Source organism: Suncus etruscus, chromosome 1, assembly GCF_024139225.1.
Source record: "Suncus etruscus isolate mSunEtr1 chromosome 1, mSunEtr1.pri.cur, whole genome shotgun sequence".
Taxonomy (NCBI): domain Eukaryota; kingdom Metazoa; phylum Chordata; class Mammalia; order Eulipotyphla; family Soricidae; genus Suncus; species Suncus etruscus.
In genome coordinates, this window is record NC_064848.1 from 63,790,110 (window position 1) to 63,811,332 (window position 21,223).

Here is a 21,223-nt window from a genome sequence, read left to right on the forward strand (position 1 = left end):
TGAATTTTTGACTTCAATATTTCTTGTAAAGATCATCTATTGATAGTAGTGATGATCGTGTTGATTTTCTTTTCTGTTTTATTTTTGTTTGTTTGTTGTGGGGCCATACCTAGCAGTGCTCGGGGGTTACTCCTGGCTTGGTACTCAAAAGTCACTCCTGGCAGGCTCGAGGGACTATATGGGATGCTGGGAATTGAACCCGGGTCTGTACCGGGTTGGCCACGTGCAAAGCAAATGTCCTACTGCTGTGCTATCTCTTTGGCACCTGATTTTTTCTTTTTAAAGAGCCATATCATTTACTGAACCTCTATTATACAAACTGAAACTTTGGGGGTACATGATCTCTAGTCATCACCAATTCCTTGGAGTTTTGAATGGCATTTTAGTAAGAGAGAAAGCAGAGAATTAGAGCATTGAAAAGAAAACTTTTTTTGATCAGATAGTATGAAAATATGGACTTTACTTTTGTTTTCTGCTAGGTCATGCTGTCTGATCCCTTTTGATATGGGAAGACCCAGGGTTGTGGGTTCAGAAGACAAACTTGTAAAGGGAGAATGTTGGCTAGTTTGATATTTTTAGTTTGGACTATTGGATAAAAGACTATTTTTTTCTTCATATTTAACTCATCTGCTGCTATCAATGGTCTGTGATTGTCATTGCCTTTCTAAATTCAGGAATTAATGTTAGTTTTTTTAGTGTTAGATCTTTAAACTTATGTAGTTTTCTCACCATAGAGGCCAGAAAATGGGGCATCATTGCCATTTTAACATCTGGATCTAGGTCTGTCCTCTTCTTGGCAGATAATTGGAGTTCATTATGATCTGAGCTTAGAAGGTAGATTTTTATTTTTCAGGAAGTGTCCAGAGGAAGCCTAACACACTCATCATAAAAGACCTGTCAACAATGCTTGAGTCCCTGTGTCTTTGAGAAAATGACTTGCACTTCTTTAGCAAATTGAATTTAGGTTCAACATGAGCTTACAAACTCTGTACACCTTAGCATCAAGTCAGGCTAGAACAGGTCAGTATGCTAGTAGAAAATATAGGCTTTGCAGAGGTAAGACAGATCACTTAAATCTCAAGCTGAAATGGTCTTGAATCCCCACGCCCATATCTATGCTGAAAAGAGCAGATAAGGACACTTTTGATCTGACCCAGCTGCAAAATAGATCCAAATTGGGGTGGAGTTAGCCAGTTCAGAGGTATGGGTTTCCAGAAAGTCTCTCTTGTCTTAGAAAGACTTTAAGGCTCTGGGGCTGCCACATATCTGGATTGTCAGTGTAAGGGAGCCAGTGAAACCAGAGGATAGCATCACTGCAGCCTAAGTGTTCACCCTTTAGGATAATGTTTCAAGATTGGAGCAAAAGTACAGAAGTTAAGGTGTTTGCTTTACATCCTGCCAATCCTGATTCAAATCCCTGCATCACATATTCTCCTCCAAGCACTATCAGTAATCTCTCTGGAACACAGATCCAGGAATGACCTCTCCCTCACCCAAAAAAGATAATGTTTCAATAATGATGAAATTTTTTGTTAATTTTTTTCTCTTTGAAATAGAATAGAGCCACCTTAGGAATACTTTAGGTAACCCAATCTATGTAAACCAACATTTGAAATAGGTTTAACATGGTTAACAATTTAAAAAAGAGCAGTGAGAAATAGTAAGCAGAGTCACATTATACTTAGTGAATGGGCACAAAAAGAAAAGTCTGATGCTCCACTAACTATTTTATCCTTTTGGAGTGGGGGAAAAAAAAATTCAATAACTGTTATAAGAGTGACCAGAATCATAGTTAGTCAAAAAAGGACTTGAAAGTAAAGATTTGCATATTTGAAGATATATGTAGTGCTAATAATTAATATAGCTCCCAAACGTTCTAAAAATTCCTAGATGGCGGGGCTGGAGAGATAGCACAGCAGTAGGTCCCATATGGTCCCCCGAGCCTACCAGGAGCGATTTCTGAGGGCAGAGCCAGAGGTAATCTCTGAGCACTTGCTGTTGTGGCTCAGAAATAAAAACAAACAAATCCTAGATGGCTAGGGCAGAGGAATAATGACATTAATTCTAATATTTCAACTTGATATTGTTATGTCTGGGTTTGATCCTCAGAACTACATGGTCCACTAAGCACCTGAAGAGTAAACACTGGAGCACTACTGTGTGATCTTAAACCAAATAAACTAAGGTTGTTTTTATGGGTTACACAGATAACTTGAAAGTAAAGATTTATGTATTTAAAGATATATGTAGGGGGCTGGAACAATAGCACAGTGTTAGGGCATTAGCCTTGCATGTGGCCAACCTAGGACTGACCTGGTTCAATCCCCAGCATCCCATATGGTTTTCCGAGCCTGCTAAGGGTGATTTCTGAGTGCAGAATCAGGATTAACCCAGGAACAATGCTGGTGTGACTCAAACCCCCTCCCAATTAAAAATAAAGATATATATGTGTTTATATATACATACATTATTAATAATTAAGGTAGCTTCCATACTAAAAAATCCTACATGTCTTGGACAGAGGAATGTTTAGAACAAAAAGCTGGAGTGTGTGTTTGACCCTCAATAGTATGACCCATTGAACACCGTTGGGTGAGCCCTGGTAGCACCCAGCATTACTGGATCCAACCAACTGAACCATCAGCCTCATAAGCAGCCAAGTATTGTCTTTGAGTCCCCCAAGGCGCTGCCTGCAAGCCCTTTCTCCCCAGAAAAAAAGTGATTGGTTTGAGTCTTCTCAGAAGATCCCAGTGTCCTTAATGTTTTTAGTCTGGGTCTACAATGCCCTACTGCTGTGCTATCTCTCCAGCTCCCTAGTTCTGATATACCTAATATCCTCACCTCCAAACCACCAAAAATGTCCAGGACCCTTGGGTAATACTATTCTGCTATCATGCTATCATCCATTTACCTTATTCCCCAGCCTCTCCTGGGGATTTTTTTTTTTTTTTTTGAGAAAGGACATACCTAGAGATGCTCAGGGCTTACTCCTCACTCTACACTCAGGGATTACTTCTGGTAGACTCACAGGACCATCTGGGAGTCCAGGGATTGAACCTGAATGACTGTGTACAAGACAGATGCCCTACCTTTTATCCTGTTATTGTACTATTGCTCTAGTCCTGTTTTGGGGATGGGTGTGTGTGTATGTGTGTGTTGTACTATTGCTCTAGCCCTGGCACAACAGAATTTAAAAATAAAAAAAGATTTTCATGGCAGGGACAATTTGAGTTGAAATCCTCTAGAACAGTTATTTTCAGTGGTTTTGTTTGTTTGTTTTTGTTGTTGTTTTCACACCTGGTGATGCTCAGGGGTTACTCCTGGCTATGATGCTCAGAAATTGCTCCTGGCTTGGGGGACCATATGGGATTGAAACTCGGTCCAGCCTAGGCTAGCGCAGGCAAGGCAGACTCCTTACCCCTTGCATCACCACTCTGGCCCCTATTTTCAGTGTTTTTATACCTGTACCACACAAAGTTCCTCTAAGTAGAGGTTGAATGAAAATCACTGTCATAGAAGCTAACTTCTTAGTTGTCCTGTGAAAAATAGATCTCAGAGGCCTCCTCTATATACAGTTAAATACGCAGAGGTGTCACTTTCTGAGATCTGGACCTGAGGCAGAGATTCTCAAAGAGAATCATTTTCGTGCCCAGCTTCATACCAAAATTCTGACTGGCCTGGGGGTCACCAAGCTTAGACCAGTTCTGTACTTTCCAAAAGACCCCCAGAAGTGACCTCTCAGGAGATCCTATAGGTTCAAGGCGATGGTTGGGATGACTGGGTACATAGATCATTCACGAGCTTCTTACCTCCCTTCTACCCCCTTCCCTCAAAACTCTAATGGCTTACAAACCTCAGGAAGACTATTCAGGACCATGTGACTGTTTAGAACTTACTCACTAAATTACATCCATTGGGAGCAGCCATCAGTGCAGTGTCAACTGATGACTGTAAGCATCATGTGGCATGTTACCATTTGCTAGTGGCAGGCTCACTCATCTCTCCCAGGAGGTCTAATTCCCAACAATGCATATCTGTTTCTATGTTGTCTCAGTGGTTTCTACTGCAGAAATCTCCAGAAATCACAATGCATGGTGGAAGGAGGGAGGCACTGTTTGGGGAGGACCCTCCTTCCTTCACAGTGGGGCCGATTTCACACTCCCCTTGTGTTTCTCAGGGTAATTCTCTGCTGTGCATGCCCAATGTGCTCAAGCTGTACCTGGAGAATGGGCAGACCAAAGCTTTTAAGTTTGAGGCGAACACCACAGTGAAGGTATGAAGAATCCTTTTCCTTCTATTTCCTATTGGGAATTTGTTGCTTTTCAGGATCCCTGGCTATGTATCCTACAGCTCTGCTTGGGGAATGTCACAACCATCAGGGTCTGGGCAGCTCAGAATAGCTGCAGCATTTCAAATAATTGTGCCATCACCAGGAGGTGTTTTTTTCTCACTTTCTTTCAGTAAATGGGTCCTCAGAGAGGACTTGAGTATGTTAGGAAATGGGTCTAATACATCTCATGTCTTATTATAACTAATAGGCCTTCACTCTTAAATACTGGGCTTCCCTGCCTCTCCTTTGTATCTCATCTGTTCTTCAACAGACTCCATAGGCTAACAAACCAGCAGTGGTGTCAGGGAAGACCCAGCTCTCATCTGATCACATTTGTGTTAAATAAGTCCAACTTGCGTTTACAAGATATGTGCAGTCCTCTGGGGTGGTAGATAAAAGGTGGTTCCTGTTTGCCTACAGCTTTTCTGACACCCAGATAGCTCCCAAAAGAACAGGGTGAGGGAAATGAGGGCTATTGAAAGGGGCAGGAGGAGATACGTACAACGTGCACAAGGCAGAAGCACAGGACATTTGAGAAGAGGTTGGACATAAGTTGGGCTTTGAGAGGCAACTAGGAATTTATAAAGCAAGGGAAAGTGAGGACAGGGCTTTGGGTCAGGAGACTGGAGAGTGCACATCAATGTGAGGTCATCTGAAAATGAACAGAAAGCCAGTAAGATAGGTCTAACCCCTCCAAGGGTTCTGGGGACCTGCTATGTTCTTGAGAGAGGAGCAAGAAATGGGGCATCACCAGTTGTGGAGAACACCCACCAGATAAAAGACTTTTTTTTTTTTTTTTTTTTTTTTTTTTTTTTTTTTTATTTTTGGACCACACCCGGTAATGCTCAGGGGTTACTCCTGGCTATGTGCTCAGAAGTTGCTCCTGGCTTGGGGGACCATATGGGACACCGGGGGATCGAACCGCGGTCCGTCCAAGGCTAGCGCAGGCAAGGCAGGCACCTTACCTTTAGCGCCACCGCCCGGCCCCAGATAAAAGACTTTTGATTTTGTCCATGGATGATAAGTGGTTTTGGGTGGGGGGGCACTATAGTCTCTGAACAAGGGAACAGACCATGTTTGAGTACATCTGCATGAATAAAGATGTGTTCCAACACCTCTTCTGATAGTAGGGAATGGGCTGCACTGGCAGGCCATAGCAGTGGACACACACCATTTCATACCTTCATACACATGCATGTGTACTTGTAGACACATGTCCACACTCATGCACACATGTATACATGGTATTGACTCATGTCCATGCTTGTACCTATACTGGGTTATTCCCAGTCTACTCCAAGTGCCTGTCCCCTTTCCCCTTAGGCTCTGTGGGAGAGGCCTCATAGGCATAGGAAAAGGCCCAACAAAGACCTATACATGGGACAGGTTGACAAGTCTATGGAACTCGCCAAGCACAGGCCGAGCCAGCATATGCTGGAGGGTTTGCCCCGCCAAGTTCACCAGGAATGGCCACTAAGCACCACAGTGTGTGGTCCTCCCTCAAAATGAGGGTATCAAAGCAGAAGCTCAGCAGTTGCTACATGGAAACTGTAAGGCCCAGTGTTCATTCTTGTCCTCTCTATCAGCTGCCCAAGAAATAACCACTCTTCTCTGCCTCATTTCTTTTTTTTTATTTTGTTTTGTTTTTGTTTTGTTTTGTTTTTGGGTCATACCTGGCAGTGCTCAGGGGTTACTCCTGGCTCCGCGCTCAGAAATTGCTCCTGGCAGGCACGGGGGGGGGGGGGGGGCCCATATGGGATGTCAGGATTTGAACCAATGACCTTCTGCATGTAAAGCAAACGCCTTACCTCCATGCTATCTCTCCAGCCCCTCTCTGCATCATTTTTTTTTTATTTATCTGTCTGAGAAGGAGGAGGAAGAGAAGGAGGGGGAGAGGGAGGGAGGAGGAAGAGGAGAAGGAGGAGGAGGAGGAGGAAGAGGTGGTCTGCCTCATTTTTTTTGTTTTGTTTTGTTTTGTTTTTGTTTTTGGGCCACACCCAGCATTGCTCAGGAGTTACTCCTGGCTGTCTGCTCAGAAATAGCTCCTGGCAGTCTGCCTCATTTCTTAAGAAGAAAGCAAAGTGCAGGAAAATCAGGGTGATTTTCATGGACACATTGCAAATAGGGATGGGGTGCTCTCTGCTCAGCTAGTGAAGTTGCCGTGTCCAGAGAGAGAATGAATCCAGAGACTGTGAGGAGAGACATGAGCACACACACCCCTGCATAAGGTTTCTGCCTGGGTTTTAGGGTATAGCAAGAGATGGAACTCGACTAGGATGTGCTGGAGCCCTGAGGGGTGGGAAGCAGCGGGTGAGGGGAGCTAAAGAAGTCCTGCCACACTCTGTCAGGGTGCAGCTGTCGGGCTTGGGGTGGACTCAGTCTGAAGAGGCACTTGTCCCCTAGGACACCCCAGGAGATGAGTACTTCTTCCTGATGTGTGTCAGCTCACCCCGCGCCCTCTCTCACTGGACAGGACATCATCCTCACCGTGAAGGAGAAGCTTTCCATCCGCAGTACTGACTACTTCGCGCTGGCACTGGAGGAGCAATACAACATCTCCCGCCTGCACCTGCTGCACGAGGAAGAGCTCATCCAGCAGGTAGGGTCAGGGAGCCTGCTGCATCCTCTGCTCCCAGATCCTCTGAGCAGCCATTGGCTCTTAGGACAGTCACCTAGCTGCAGGTTTGGTGTGCTTTCCTGCATCCAAAGGCTCAACACTCGCCCAGCCTGGGGCTCCCAGGGAATCTGATCTGATTTGCAGGGGCTCCCAAGGGACAGGCAGGGTCCCATTTTGCAGATGTGAAGGCAGAAGCTCCGAGAAGTGGCTGACTCAGTGATTCAGCTGACACAGTCCCATCTTTGCCTCAATGCCATTTCCCTTGAACTTGCTGCCTTGGATATATCAGTGGGGCTTTCTTTAGGGTGTCTGAATCCTTTCTGGAGATTATACCCTGAGCTGATTCCTGGGGGCAGGGTGGCCTCACAATATGTCTATATGCATCCCTGAGTTTCGCAGCCACTCAGGGATGTGGCTCAAATTGTGTTGAGTTTGTGGTTTCTTATGGGTCTCTTTGATGGTGTTCAAGGTCACTGGAGGTCACTCCCAGGTTACCAGACCTGACCATACTGCTCCCATGATAGCTATTGTTCAGTCCTGGAGTTGGAGGTGACCAGCACCCAGCAGTGCTCAAGAAATTAGGCAGTGGCAGTGGTCAATACAGAACCTCCTCAGGCAAGGCAAGTGTTCCAGCCCTTTGAGTTGTTGCTCTGGCCCTGGCTAAGCCTTTAAAAGCTAAACACATATGGGTTGAGTGTATACTATTAGAAACATAAAGGGATGGAACGTGACTCATTTGGTAGAGCAGGGATCTCAAACTCGCAGCTCGTGGGCCATTTGTGGCCCTCCATACAACATTTTGTGGCCCGCAGCCGGCCTTCAAATATCACAGTATTCGCGATCATTCGCTTACCAAATAATTGCAATAAAAATCGCATTAGTAAGAAAAAATCGCATTAAATATTCGCATACCCCGAGCAGTTCCGTTCAGGTATGCAAGTGTTTAATGCGATTTTTTGCGATTTTTTTCTTACTAATGCGATTTTTATTGCGAATATTCGATAAGCAAATAATTGCGAATACTTTGAGCCTAGCACAGACGTCATTTCCGCTGCTCCTGCCCGCTGTCCCTTGCATTATCGGAGGCCTAAGGGAGAGAAGGGAGAGAAGTTTATTACAGAATTAGATTTTGTCATACTTTCATCATGACTTCATCAAAGCCTGCAGTGAAGAGAAAGATTGATGACGAGCACAGACAATTTCAGGAAAAGTGGGAAACGCAGTATTTCTTTGTTGAGCACAGGGGCATCTCCACATGTCTTATTTGCTCAGAGAAAGTTGCAGTGCACAAGGAATACAACTTGAAACACCATTATTCAACTAAACTTGCTGAGGAATGTGCAAAATATCAAGGAAATGAGAGAGCCAAGCGGTTGCCAGTCTTAAAGCATGTCTAATGAGGCAACAAGATTTCTTCAAGAAAGCAACTAAAGAGAATGTTGCATCAGTCGAAGCTAGTTACATGGTTAGTGAGATGATTGCTAAGGCAGGGAAACAATTCACAGAAGGAGAGTTTGTTGAAAAATGCATGTTACAGGCTGCAAGTATTATCTGTCTGGAAAAGAAAGGTCAGTTGAGCAAAATCAGCCTTTCTGCCAACACTGTGTCAGAGCACATTTCTGACATGTCAAGTGACATTTATCATCAACTATATGAGAAAGCCAAATGTTTTGATGCATACTCAGTTGCTCTTGACGAGGACACAGATATAACAGACACTGCACAGCTCACAATTTATGTCTGTGGTCTTGACTGAAATTTTGAATTGACAGAGGAGCTGCTCACAATAATTCCAATGCATGGCCAGACCACCGCTAATGAGATATTTTGGCATCTGTGTGATGCCATTGAGAATGCAGGTTTGCCATGGAAGAAGTTTGTTGGAATAATAACCGATGGAACACCATTGATGACAGGGAGGAAAAATGGACTGGTGGCACTTGTTCAAAAAAAAACTTGAAGAGGAGGGTGTAGAGAAGGCCATTGCTCTTCACTGCATTATCCATCAGCAGGCCCTTTGCAGTAAATGCCTGCCGTGTGACAATGTGATGTCTGTTGTGAAATGCATCCACCAAATCAGATCCAGGGGCTTAAAGCACAGGAGGTTCTGTGCTTTTTGAGAGGAAATGGAGTCAGAATATGGAGATGTGCTCTATTTCACCGAGGTACATTGGTTCAGCAGGAGAAATGTCCTGAAAAGATTTTTTGAGTTGAGAGAAGTGAAAGCCTTCATGGAGAAGGATGGGAATGTTGTTTCTGAGTTGAGTGATCACAAATGGCTCATGGACTTAGCTTTTCTTGTTGACATCACACATAAGCTGAATGGACTAAACTAGATGTTACAAGGCCCGGGGCAGCTTTTCAGTGCTGCCTATGACAACGTGAGAGCATTCTCCATAAAACTTGTGTTATGGAAATTCCAGCTCTTTCAGACAAACCTTTGCCATTTCCCAGCATGCAAGGAACTTGTGGATGCAGGCATACCATTCAGTGGTAAGAAATATGTTGATACTATTTTTAAGCTAGAGAAGGAATTTGATCACAGATTTGCAGACTTCAAAAAGCACAGAGCCACTTTCCAAATTTTTTGGACCCCTTTTCCTTTGATGTGCAAGATGCCCCTCCTGTGCTTCAAATGGAGCTCATTGACCTGCAATGCAACTCTGATCTCAAAGCCAAGTTCAGAGAGATTAGTGGAAAAGCAGACATGCATGGGCAATTTTTGAGAGAATTGCCCCCCAGCTTCCCTGAGCTTTCCCAAATGTTCAAGCGCACCATGTGCCTTTTTGGGAGCACATATTTGTGTGAAAAGTTATTCTCCACATTGAACTTCAATAAGTCAAAGTACAGATCTAGACTTAATGATGATCATCTTCAAGCCATACAGAGGGTCTCAACTGCTTCCTCTCTAAAGCCAAATGTGGTTCAGATTTGTGAGTAGAAGCACTGTCAAGTCTCTGGCAGCAAGAAATAGGCAAAAGATGCCATGTTCAAAACTGTTCATGATCTTCACTCAATGTTCTATTCATGTTCAGAAGAAATAATTAAAACTGTTAATAATGACATTTGAGGACTTTTTTTGTGTGAAATCCCTTATGCAGCCCTGCCTCACCCCGACTTTGCCTCCTGCGGCCCCCAGATAAATTGAGTTTGAGACTCCTGTGGTAGAGGCATTGTCTTTCATATACTAAGCCCTCAGTTCAGTTCCCAGCACTGTATGACCCCATGTGGTCTCACCTTAGTTACACCTAAGCAACAGGGAAGTGTCCTTGAGTCCTTTGTCCTCCTCACCCCCCAAATAATAGACTCTTGTCTCAAGAGTAGAGAAGAGCTTTGTTTATTTTGGGGCCACCTGTTGTGTTCAGAACTTATTCCTTGCTCTGTATTCAGCCATCACTCCTGATGGTGCTTGGAGGACTAGATGTGGTGCTGGGGATTGAACCAAGTCAGCTACATGCAAGACAAGTACCTTACCTGCTGTTCTATTTGTCTGTCCCTGTGAGAAGAAATGTTTTAAGCTAGGAAACACTACAATCAAGGCTTGACCTCATGAAAACTGCTCAGCAGTCTTCATCACCGATTAATTTGGGAGAATGGAAGTGATTTGGGACCACATCTACTGGTGCTCAGGGTTTGGCTTAGGGGATCATCTGTAGAATCAAACTAGCATCAGCCACATTCAAGGCAAGCAACTTAACCACTGCACAATCTCTCCTGCCCCTTGCAGATCAATTATTACTCTCATCATATGCCTTCTAACACCCTTTGCAAACTGTTTTACCCTCTACTTCTTTCTGTATTGGGGCCAGGGATCACTTGTTTCCCATGTATGGAGCTCTGGGCACAATTTCTACAGCACCACCAACTGTGTTCCAAACAAAATAGTAAAAACACTAAAATGGGGTGGAATGAGTTACAGACAGGCTGTATCCCAATTTGTGGGAAGAATAGACCATGATAGAAGCTGGATGTTTACAGGGCATCTGAGAAACCAGAATCAGGACTGGAGAGATAGAACAGGGGTTAAGGGGTTACATGTGCCCCAGTTTGATTCCCCAAACATACTCCTAAGTATGGCTGGCTGTTGCTGCCCAAAACACAAACTAATGAATGAACACAAAACCAGGAAGCAGCGTCCAGTGAGAAAATTTGCTCTTTTGTGCCTTTACTTGTAAACATATGAGAAAGAGAGTCTGAGCAAAGTTGATGGCTATCTTGAGAAATAAGAAAAATAGAAGTCTTTGTCATTGATTTTTATATTTAAAGATGTGTTTGAAATACAACTATAGGGGCAAAGCCAAGGAGGAGATTAATTTGATCTTTTTCCATTGCAGGTGGTAGAAAGGGAAGAGTCACATGACTACCGCTGCCTCTTCAGGGTGTGTTTTGTTCCCAAGGACCCCCTAGACCTTCTAAAGGAAGACCCTGTGGCCTTTGAATACCTCTACCTGCAGGTGACTGAATCTGTGCTGCTTGAAACAGCAGGGGGTGGTCTTCTCACAGCTGTCACAGCTGCTATTTTGAATTGAGCTCCTCTATGAGCTAGAGATTATCTTTCTTGGTGAGGCGTCCCCCCCCCTTGATCCCCCAAGATTCCCTTTCCATCACTGAGTTGCTAGGATAGGAGATTTGCAATATGATTTAAATAGGCTGAGCCCTCAATGAAGAGGATTCATTTTCAAATAGCACTTAGAATCTTTGCATTGTTAAGAGACCTGTACTTCAAAACCTTGTTTTAGATGTCATGAAACAGTCTTAGAAAGGTCATGTGATTTGCCTGGGTGACCCAGCTCACTTTGGAGGAGCTAAAACAGGGTTCCTTGATTCCCTAGGCTCATGCTCCCTCAATATTACCCACATAGGTGGGATGTAGTATGCTGTCATCTTTATTCTGATGCAAAAGAACCATTTTTAGAGGTCAAGATCCATAACCCAGTAGTCTAACATGTATGCTTGAAGTTCTGGCTTTGTTCTCTGGGACCAAAACATAAACCATTTTACAATGGTAAAACTTGGTGGATTGACTTGCCCAAAGTCTTACAGTTATAGTGTCAGCAAATAACAAGAAGAATACTGCTTTGTATCTGTATAAATACAATTGGGGCATAAATGGTGTATGCCCAATACTTGTTTTCATTTGCATTGTCTGATTTAAATCTCACAGAGACTCTGCCAGTAAGATTGACTGTCCTCACCTGGCATGAGAGGGCAGCAATGCCCAGAGAGTCTTGGTAACATTACCAAGGCTACCCAGCCATGCATCAGCAGAGCCAGTTTCCAGCACTGAGATCTTGCTTCTGTCCTTATTACCTGGGACAAACACTAAAGGCCTCTGACTCTTCCTGCTTTCCAACTGCCCCCATCTCCTCTCTTGCAGAGCTGCAGCGATGTGCTGCAGGAGCGCTTTGCTGTGGAAATGAAATGCAGCTCTGCACTCCGCCTGGCAGCCTTGCACATCCAAGAGCGGATCTACGCGTGCGCTCAGCCCCAGAAGATCTCTTTGAAGTACATAGAGTGAGTGGTGGGGGTTTAGGGGTCCCATCACAGCAGCTGTATGGCATTCACAACTTGGCTGGCTTCTGACCAAGATGACGGAGTTTAATTTCTCTTGTTCCCATCTGTCTTCTTCCTGTCCATTTCCCCCCTACCTTCTCCCACCCACCCTGACTCCCTGAGAACCTGGCTCTGGACCCAGCTGCTCCCTCCAGGGCAGATGCCAACTCCAGATGGAATGACAGGCTCCTTTTGTTAATTTCCAGTTCCTGGGAGGATAGCTTGGGAAATAAGTTGACAGCTTTATTCCAAAGTTCTTCTAAGGACAGGAAGGCCCTGAAAATTAACTTGCCTTGGATGGTAGGGAATGAGCCAATCTGTACAGATTCTGCCCTACTAAAGCAGTTTCCAGCCCTGAGATTTTTGCATTCCTGATTTATAGCTTAAAATGGTGCTTTGCTTTGGTAAGCATAGGGGAGTAGATAATTGGTGTAGGCATAGGGGAATATCTAAGGTATGTGACTTATCTCTTACTAGAGGAATGAGAAAGGATTGAGATTGGGGTAAGGAGAATCATTTATTAAAGGATAAACAGAATGAACTTCACACAAGCTGAGAGGTAGGCAATAGATTTCGAAGGGTGTTAGGTGAAGATCCTTATAAACTGCTAGGATTGTCCAGGAGATGATTTGTTACATAGATAAAGTAGCCATGGTCCCTGTCATTTCATTGGGGGGTACTCTTGGGGTCTATTGGTGTGCAGCTGTACTATCTATTAGGAAATCGGGGGCAGGAAGTGGGTATGGAAAGTTCTTTTTCGAGGGGCTGCTTTCTTACTGCCCTGCCCTATTCATATCTGTCCCTGTGCTCAGTGTCATCTAGGTTTGCTTCCTCACCAAATCACGGGGCTCAGAGAGATAGTACAGCACATTGAGCACTTGCCTTGAATACTGTGTGCTCACATTCGAACCCCAGAACCCCATGGTACCCTGTGAACTGCCAAGAATAATTTCGGAGTTACAGAGCCATGAAAAAGGCTGAAGCACAGCTCACCCCAAAACCAAAAATAAATGATAACAAAAACAAATCACAGCTGTGTTCAAGTTGGACATCAAAATCAAGTGGAGAATTATTTAAAAATAATAAAATGGAGCCAGAGAAAGAGGTCAATGGGTTGAACAAAAGTTTTGCTTGCAAAAGGCCCAGGTTCAGCCCTTGGCACTGAAGTGGCCCCTAAATCCTGAGCTGGGAGTATTCCCTGGGCACTGCCCCCCCAATAAAATAAAACGTATAAAAAGAATAAAATGAGGTTGGAGATGTGGCTTACATGCTTTGCTTGTATGGAGCCCTAAGTTTTATCCCTGGAATTGCATGATCACCTACACTGCCTGCCTGGTACTCCTCGCACCCAGCACTGACCCATTATAACAATCAATATAATTGTAATAATATTAAATAAAATAGATCCTTGGCACCTATCCTGATTTATGCAGTCAGAGAGCTGGAGAGCGGATCCTGAGAATCTGCATTTTTAACAAGTTAACTGGGGGAGTTTGAGACTTCTGGCCAACATTCTGAAGCTCGAAGAGGTCCATAGGTTCTGTGCAATTGTGTGAAACATGAAGGGCATGCGTGATGCAAAGTGAGCTCAAAAATTATCAAGGGCTTAAGTTCCTGAATGAGGGAGGGAGGGAGGGTGGGAGAGAGAAAGGGTGTGTGTATGTGAGTGTGTGTGTGTGTGTGTGTACATTTATTTACACGCTTCACAAAAGCATATTCAAACATATCTGTTTGAGGATGCTCAGAAGCTCAGGGTTCATAGTCAGCTGCACTGAGAGGGGTCGGGTTGCTCAGGGATAGAGCTCAGAACCACATCTATATAAGATACAAGGTGACCCTTGCAGCTGCCACCCTAACCTCTTAGCCATTGTTTTTATCTTTTTTTCTTTTTTTTTGTTTTTTTTTTTTGTTTTGTTTTTTCGGGCCACACACTTCTGGCCACGTGCTCAGAAATTGCCCCTGGCTTGGGGGGACCATATGGGACACCGGGGGATCGAACCGTGGTCATTTCCTTGGCTAGCGCTTCAAGGCAGACACCTTACCTCTAGCACCACCTTGCCGGCTGCCATTGTTTTTATCTTGTGCTGAGAAAAAGGTTCATAATTGCAGTTCTCCAAGAATATGAAGCTCTGAATCAAATGTAATAACGTCCTTCACTCGAGCAAATTCACTAAAAATGAATCTCCTTTCTTCAACATCCCTGGCAGGAAAGACTGGGGAATAGAGAATTTTATATCTCCAACTTTACTTCGAAACATGAAAGGCAAAGACATCAAAAAAGCAATCAGCTTCCACATGAAAAGGAACCAGAATTTGTTGGAACCCCGACAGAAGGTATGTGCTCTTGGCCCTGCCCACGTGCCCAGTTGTCCCTTGTAAAACATGAGGGAGAATTTTGACATCTTCTGGGCTTTATGTAAATTAATAACTCTGACTCTCTGTCTTTTCTTCCCTACCTCCTTTGAAGCAACTGATTTCTGCTGCCCAGCTACGTTTAAATTATCTACAGATCCTTGGGGAACTCAAGACGTATGGTGGTAAAATCTTCAATGCTACTTTAATGGTATGTGTTAGTGACCTGAGTGAGCATGTTCTCTAAAGGGTTTCTTTGAAGATCAGTGCCTCTTCTGGCTCACATTTTAGAAGTATCTGCTAGAGAAATATGATGGCATTGGGAAGTTTTGATCATGCCACTGCTTGACATTCACCCTATGATAGAAATAGGGGTGCGGTGAGGGTGGAGGAAAAGCTGAATAAGACATGATTTCAGGGCCAGAAAGATAGCATGGAGGTAAGGCGTTTGGCTTTCATGCAGAAGGTCGGTAGTTCAAATTCCGGCATCCCATATGGTCCCCCGAGCGTGCCAGGAGCGATTTCTGAGCATAGAACCAGGAGTAACCCCTGAGTGCTGCCGGGTGTGACCAAAAAAAAAAAAAAAGACATGATTTCTCCTGTCAACATAAAGCAGAATTATGAGAGAAACACAGGGTTGATGGGTGGAGTCTGAGGTTAACATTTCTTGTTCGAAGAGTGTAGGAAGGAGAAGGGAGTAAAGAAAGATGAGAAGGTTGGGTCTGGCCACATTTCCCAGTAGAGAGCAGGTATTCTGAGAGAAGAGGCTTTGGAGCAATAGAGAGCAGGTGTTCTGAGAGAAGAGGCTTTGGAGCACTGGGTAGGTGAAGGGGATGGGGAAAACTGAGAAATCCTGAAGGGAAAAGAGTGGCAGCCTGACTGCCAGACAGGGGCCCTCCTTATTCAGAAGAAAGGGGCTGAGAAGGGCAAAATGAAGCAAAGGAGTCCTCTGCCCTCGTGCCCACAATGCTCTGGCTTTCATTTGTGTGAGTCAGCCTAGACTAGAGCTTTATACAGTTCCTTGGGGGAAGGGGTTGTCTTGAAGGAGTATTGGCATAGGGACTGTTCCCTCGTGATCAGCCCCAGAATACATCAACACAAAGCCAGACAATAGGCCATTATGAGGTTATTTTTGTTTTGTTTGGGGTCCGTACCTGTTGATGCTTAGAACTTACTCCTGGCTCTGCACTCAGGGATTACTGCTGGATTACTCGGGAGCCTATATGTGGTGCTGGGGATCAAACCCATCTCTGCAGAGCAAGCACCTTAACTTGCTATACTAGATCTTCAGCCCCAGCTGTTATCATTATTAAACAAAGTTCCTTTCAATGATTGTGGCCTGCCTCTCTATCAGTTAATGAGAGTGAGAAGTTAATCTAATCAGATTGATGATCTGAGACTGTAGATTAAGAGCATCAGTGTTTGGAGAAAAAGGAAGAGTCTCAACTAAAGGAAAGGAGAAAATAAATGTACAAGGAAGACCACCAAAAAGGGAAAAGACTAGATCACAGGAAGGAAGACTTAAAAATACACACAAAAAAAAGTTCCCAATTTTTCTAAGAACCAGTGCTCCCAGTTCACCATGGCCTGGCCTCAGACCCTGTTACTTTCAATGTACAGGAAAAAGCTGAGAATGGAAAAGAAGCCAACCACAGTGAACTGGCTTAGTGTGCTGGCTGTGCACTGGGGGTTGCCAGTGCAGATTAAAACCAACCCTGTCATCATGGGGGGGGGGTGTTGTTTAATGTGAATGTGAGACTTGAATACAAATAAGTGTGATAATAAAGAAGTCATAGTTCATTGCTTCCCAGGGAAGCACAGAGACACGGTATGGAAACAGCAGAGCAGGAAAAACTTCTGAATGAAGGAGGAAAAGGTCAGTCTGAAAGTTTCTGGAGGCCGTTCGCTTAATGATCATCTTTAGAGAACGGTCACAATTTCTATGGGCATTGATGACAGGGCAGAGAGATTCTAGGAGCAGGTGTGGCATGTGTGAAGTATATGCATAACTGTGAAAGAGACTGTGGAACATGTAACTGTCCTATGGTTTGCCTGTTGTTACAGTGTTTACAGGTTGATTTTTTTTTTTAAGAACCACTTTATTTTAGGGAGATGGAGAGATAATGTAAAGTGCTTGCCTTGCATGTGGCTGGCTCAGGTTTAATTCCTGGTAAACCATTTGATCCCTCAAGCCTGCCTGGAGTGATGCCTGAGTGCAGAGCCAGTTTTCAACCCTGAGCACAACTGGACGTAGCTCCTCCAAAAGAAACAAAAATAATTACTTTATTTCAAGGGAGTAGGGGGGGCGGTTTGGGCCATACCCATGGTACTCAAGGTTTATTCCTAATGCTGGCTTTGTGTTCAGGGACCATTTGTGGTGCCAGGGATTGAACCAAAGTTGGCCAGATACAAGGCAAGTGGCTTAATCCCTTTACTATTTCTCCAGCATTAGTCAAAAGGTCTTAGAAGTGAGATAAAAATCATACTCAATTCAGCTTTAGAAGATGAGTCTATAAGTAAGAACCTAAAATCAGAATCAAGGAATTTGCAGAGAGAAGTATCATGTCTCACATGGGCAATGTCCTCTCATTAGCTTATGGAGATGAATTCCTCTTGCACTTTTTTGCAGTTACAGGATAGAGAATCTTACATCGCCCTTCTAGTTGGAGCCAAGTATGGTATTAGCCAAATTATCAATAGCAAGCTCAACATCATATCTACACTGGCAGAGTTTGCGAGCATCAGCCGTGTGGAGCTGACGGAGGAGTCGGAGAAAGTGAGCATGGTCAAAATATATCTCCAGGATGTCAAGGTAATGCTGGGGAAGAGACTCTGAATCTATCTTCCTGAATTGGGGACTAAAGTATTTTCAGGGTTTGGATATGGTGTATAATGTCCAATTTTTGCTTGCAATCATAAATTCTCCATCTTTGATCTATAAAAGGAAAAGTAGTAAACAGGCTCTTTGTTCCTAAAAAGTGTTTTTGGTTGTTTTTTTTTTTTAATAAATGAGCTAGAACCTGTCTTTTGATGATGAATTTAGAAACTTAGCCACTGAGGTTGGATGATAGCACAGCAGTAGGACATTTGCCTTGCTTGCTGCTGAACTGGAACAGCCCTGGGTTTGATCCCCAGAATCCCATATGGTCCCTCCAGCCTGCCAGTAGCGACTTCTTCATGCAGAGTCAGAAGTAACCCCTGAGTGCTGCTGGGTGTGGCCCCAAAACCAAAAAAAAAATAAATAAAAACAGAAATTTAGCTACGAGCACCTGAGGACTCAGTCACATATACAAGACCAGAATGGCTGCCTAAGAGTTTTGAATGGCGGCAGTTAAAATGGGTAAACAATGTGGGGCACTTTCTGAGCTATCTGAAAGGTCCAACATTTATCCTTGATTCCTTTGCCTCAATCCTAACATGTGTGTCTCTGGTGCTTCATTCTTTTTATCATTCTTTCCTTCTACCCTCAATTTTGAAAGGGTTCAAGGGTGTTTGGGGTGGGAAAAGAGGAAGGAGGTTGGAGTATTAGAAGACATTGTAGAGATTGGTTGGGAGACTATAGCATGCATGAATGGGAGGGAGCCTTGTATAGGAACCACAACTGACTTTGCTTGGAATCTATCAATGGCCCCCATATCTCTTCATCATTCTCAGACTATTGCTAAACCCTGTATAAGCTAAGAGCTCTCTTTACCTTCAAAGGTTCTGTCTTTGCTGATGGAATGCAACAGTGCAAAGGACCTAGCCTGTCTGATTGCTGGGTACTACAGGTTGTTTGTTGACCCAGTTGCCTCCATTTTCCTCTGGCCTGGAAACAAACAACAGATGCACCGAGTATCTGCTGAAGAAGGTGAGAATCTGGGTCCTTTTCCAAATCCCAGTAAGGACAGGCCCTATTTCCTTGGCCTTGCACTTGAGGGAGGTGGTAAATTGAGTAGACTAGAGATATCAACTCGATTGGATGAGAGCTGCTTCTCCATCAATTTCCTGTTTAACACTTGATCTTTCCAGGATCTTAGAGGAGTGTTTTGGAACCTGACAGTATCTTAGAGCCAAGTAACATTGGTATAGGTCTCTGATTTCTTGTTCTGCATCCAAAGATCATCTCTGCGTATACTATATTTTGTTTTTGTCAGCAAAATGAGATCTCACTATTTGTTCAGAAAGTAATTGACAGTGTGGCTTCCCACTTCATGCTTAGTTTCGTCTTTGCGTGTTCCTGAATTTCAATAGAAATTCTTGGGGGGGGGGAATTGGGATATTGGTGATGGGAATGCTGCACTAGTGATGGGGGGTGATCTTTACATGACAGAAACCAACCACAATCATGCTTGTAATCAAGGTATTTAAATAAAATATTATAAAAAAAGAAAGAAAAGAAATTCTCAGTCCTGGGGCCAGAGCAATAGCACAGTGGTAAGATGTTTGCCTTGCACACGACGAACACAGTACAGACCCCGGTTCGAATCCTGGCATCTCATATGGTCCCCCGAGCCTACCAGGAGCAACTTCTGAGTGCAGAGCCAGGAATAACCCCTGAGCACCGACGGGTGTGACCCCAAAATAAACAAACAAAAAGGAAATTCTCAGTCTTACATGTTTACAAAAGAAGGAAGTACCTAGAGATAGAAGGGACTAGAAATCACATATGGAAAGGAACTGGGGCTATAGAAATAGTACAGGAGTTAAAGAAATAGTACAGGGGTTTTGCTTTGCCAAAAGCAGACCCTGGTTTAATCCCTAGCTCCACATAGAGTCCACTAAGCATCATAGAGTGTGACCCCCTAAACAGAGCCGAAAGTAGGCCCTGAGCATTGCTAGATTTGACACAATATACACTCTCCATAGGAATAAAGGTGTAGGGCCCGGAGAGATAGCACAGCGGCGTTTGCCTTGCAAACGGCTGATCCAGGACCAAAGGTGGTTGGTTCGAATCCCGGTGTCCCATATGGTCCCCCGTGCCTGCCAGGAGCTATTTCTGAGCAGACAGCCAGGAGTAACCCCTGAGCAATGCCGGGTGTGACCCAAAAACCAAAAAAAAAAAAAAAAAAAAGGAATAAAGGTGTAAAGTTCTATTGAGATTTAAAAAAAAATAAAACTTCTCAGTTTCTCTTCACCTTTGGGTTTTTTTTAGCCCAATGCCCTAGTTGTTTGATTAGACTTTTATAACTGTCTCTGCTGGGAACAAAGTATAAACAGAACGGAACTCTGCTTTGAAACAATTATTTGATTTCATGGTATCAATACTCTCACTAGGTTTCTAATGTGATTTCACTGAACATGGAGATGAAGAGAACATGGGGTGTTCGATAGCACCCAATTACATCACATTAGTGAGATATAGTAAAATCACGAGAAAGTGAGGGTTCTGTTCTGGGTGTGTATGTCTGTGTGTGTGTGTCTGTGTGTGTGTGTGTCCCAGTGTGATCTGGGGGTATGTGTGTGTGTCCCAGTATGATCTGGGTGTGTGTGTGTGTGTGTGTGTGTGTGTGTGTGTGTGTGTGTCCCAGTGTGTGAATGTGTCCCTTTCTGGCAAGGGAGAGTATGCTCCTAGGAAGGTCTAATGGCCAAGAGAGAGACTTCTGCTAGAAAGGAGACAGTAGTCAGAGTGGGAAGCATTCTAAATAGATCTGTTTGAACTTTCTGGAGGTAACCAAGCAAAGAAGGAAGCAAAAATAGACAGGACTCATGGAAGGTAGGACACAAGGGAAAGACAATGTGCCCTGAAAAGAAGCCCTCTGTAGGGCTAGAGCTTAGGAAGGCCAGGCCCACTAGTGGGAAAGCTTGGCCCTTAGCATAGCCTCTTCTCACTGCTCTGAGGAAACCTGAATGGAAGTGATTAGAATAAAAAGTGTCTCCAGAAACTGAGGGCTAGGGGGAAATGAAAGACCTGAATCAATGTCCCCCATCCCCTGGCCATCAATTTTTGCCCCAGCCCCTGCAGCTGGATTCCTTATTCCCAAAGTCTTAGGGACTAGAGGGTTTCTAAGACCAGGCATCTGGGTGGGCACTTGTGCAGCAGCCTCCGAACTGATTCCTGGGAAATCAGTCCCACTCCGTAGACATTGGACTCAGTACATCAGAGAAAAGACCTAGGCTCTTTTGGGGTCTGTGAGATCCTCTTTCTGGTCTTGCTGTGTACATGAGGCAGAGCTGAGACTTGAAAAGGGAATTAGCAGAGCTGTAAGGCACAGCCCAGTGAAATCCTACCTACTACAGTCTGCCTGTTTCCAGGAGCAGAATTGCTTTTGGAAGGCTGGAGAGATAGTACTATGTGTAGGATACCTACCTTGTAGAGGCCAACCTGGGCTTGATCCCCTATACCCCATATGGATCACTTGATCCCCTCCAAGAGTGATCCCTGAACATAG

General features: G+C 44.2%; 1 protein-coding gene across 1 annotated transcript in view; it reads left to right on the plus strand.

The window, feature by feature from the left end:
- The window catches only part of FRMPD1 (FERM and PDZ domain containing 1), a 120,105-nt gene that overhangs the window by 93,095 nt on the left and 5,787 nt on the right, over window positions 1-21,223 (plus strand). The window contains exons 7-14 of the mRNA XM_049772932.1: window positions 4,178-4,273; window positions 6,804-6,929; window positions 11,282-11,401; window positions 12,325-12,461; window positions 14,708-14,834; window positions 14,968-15,063; window positions 17,482-17,664; window positions 18,555-18,702. Of these exons, the coding sequence (XP_049628889.1) occupies window positions 4,178-4,273; window positions 6,804-6,929; window positions 11,282-11,401; window positions 12,325-12,461; window positions 14,708-14,834; window positions 14,968-15,063; window positions 17,482-17,664; window positions 18,555-18,702 (1,033 nt within the window). The remainder of the gene's footprint in view (window positions 1-4,177; window positions 4,274-6,803; window positions 6,930-11,281; window positions 11,402-12,324; window positions 12,462-14,707; window positions 14,835-14,967; window positions 15,064-17,481; window positions 17,665-18,554; window positions 18,703-21,223) is intronic.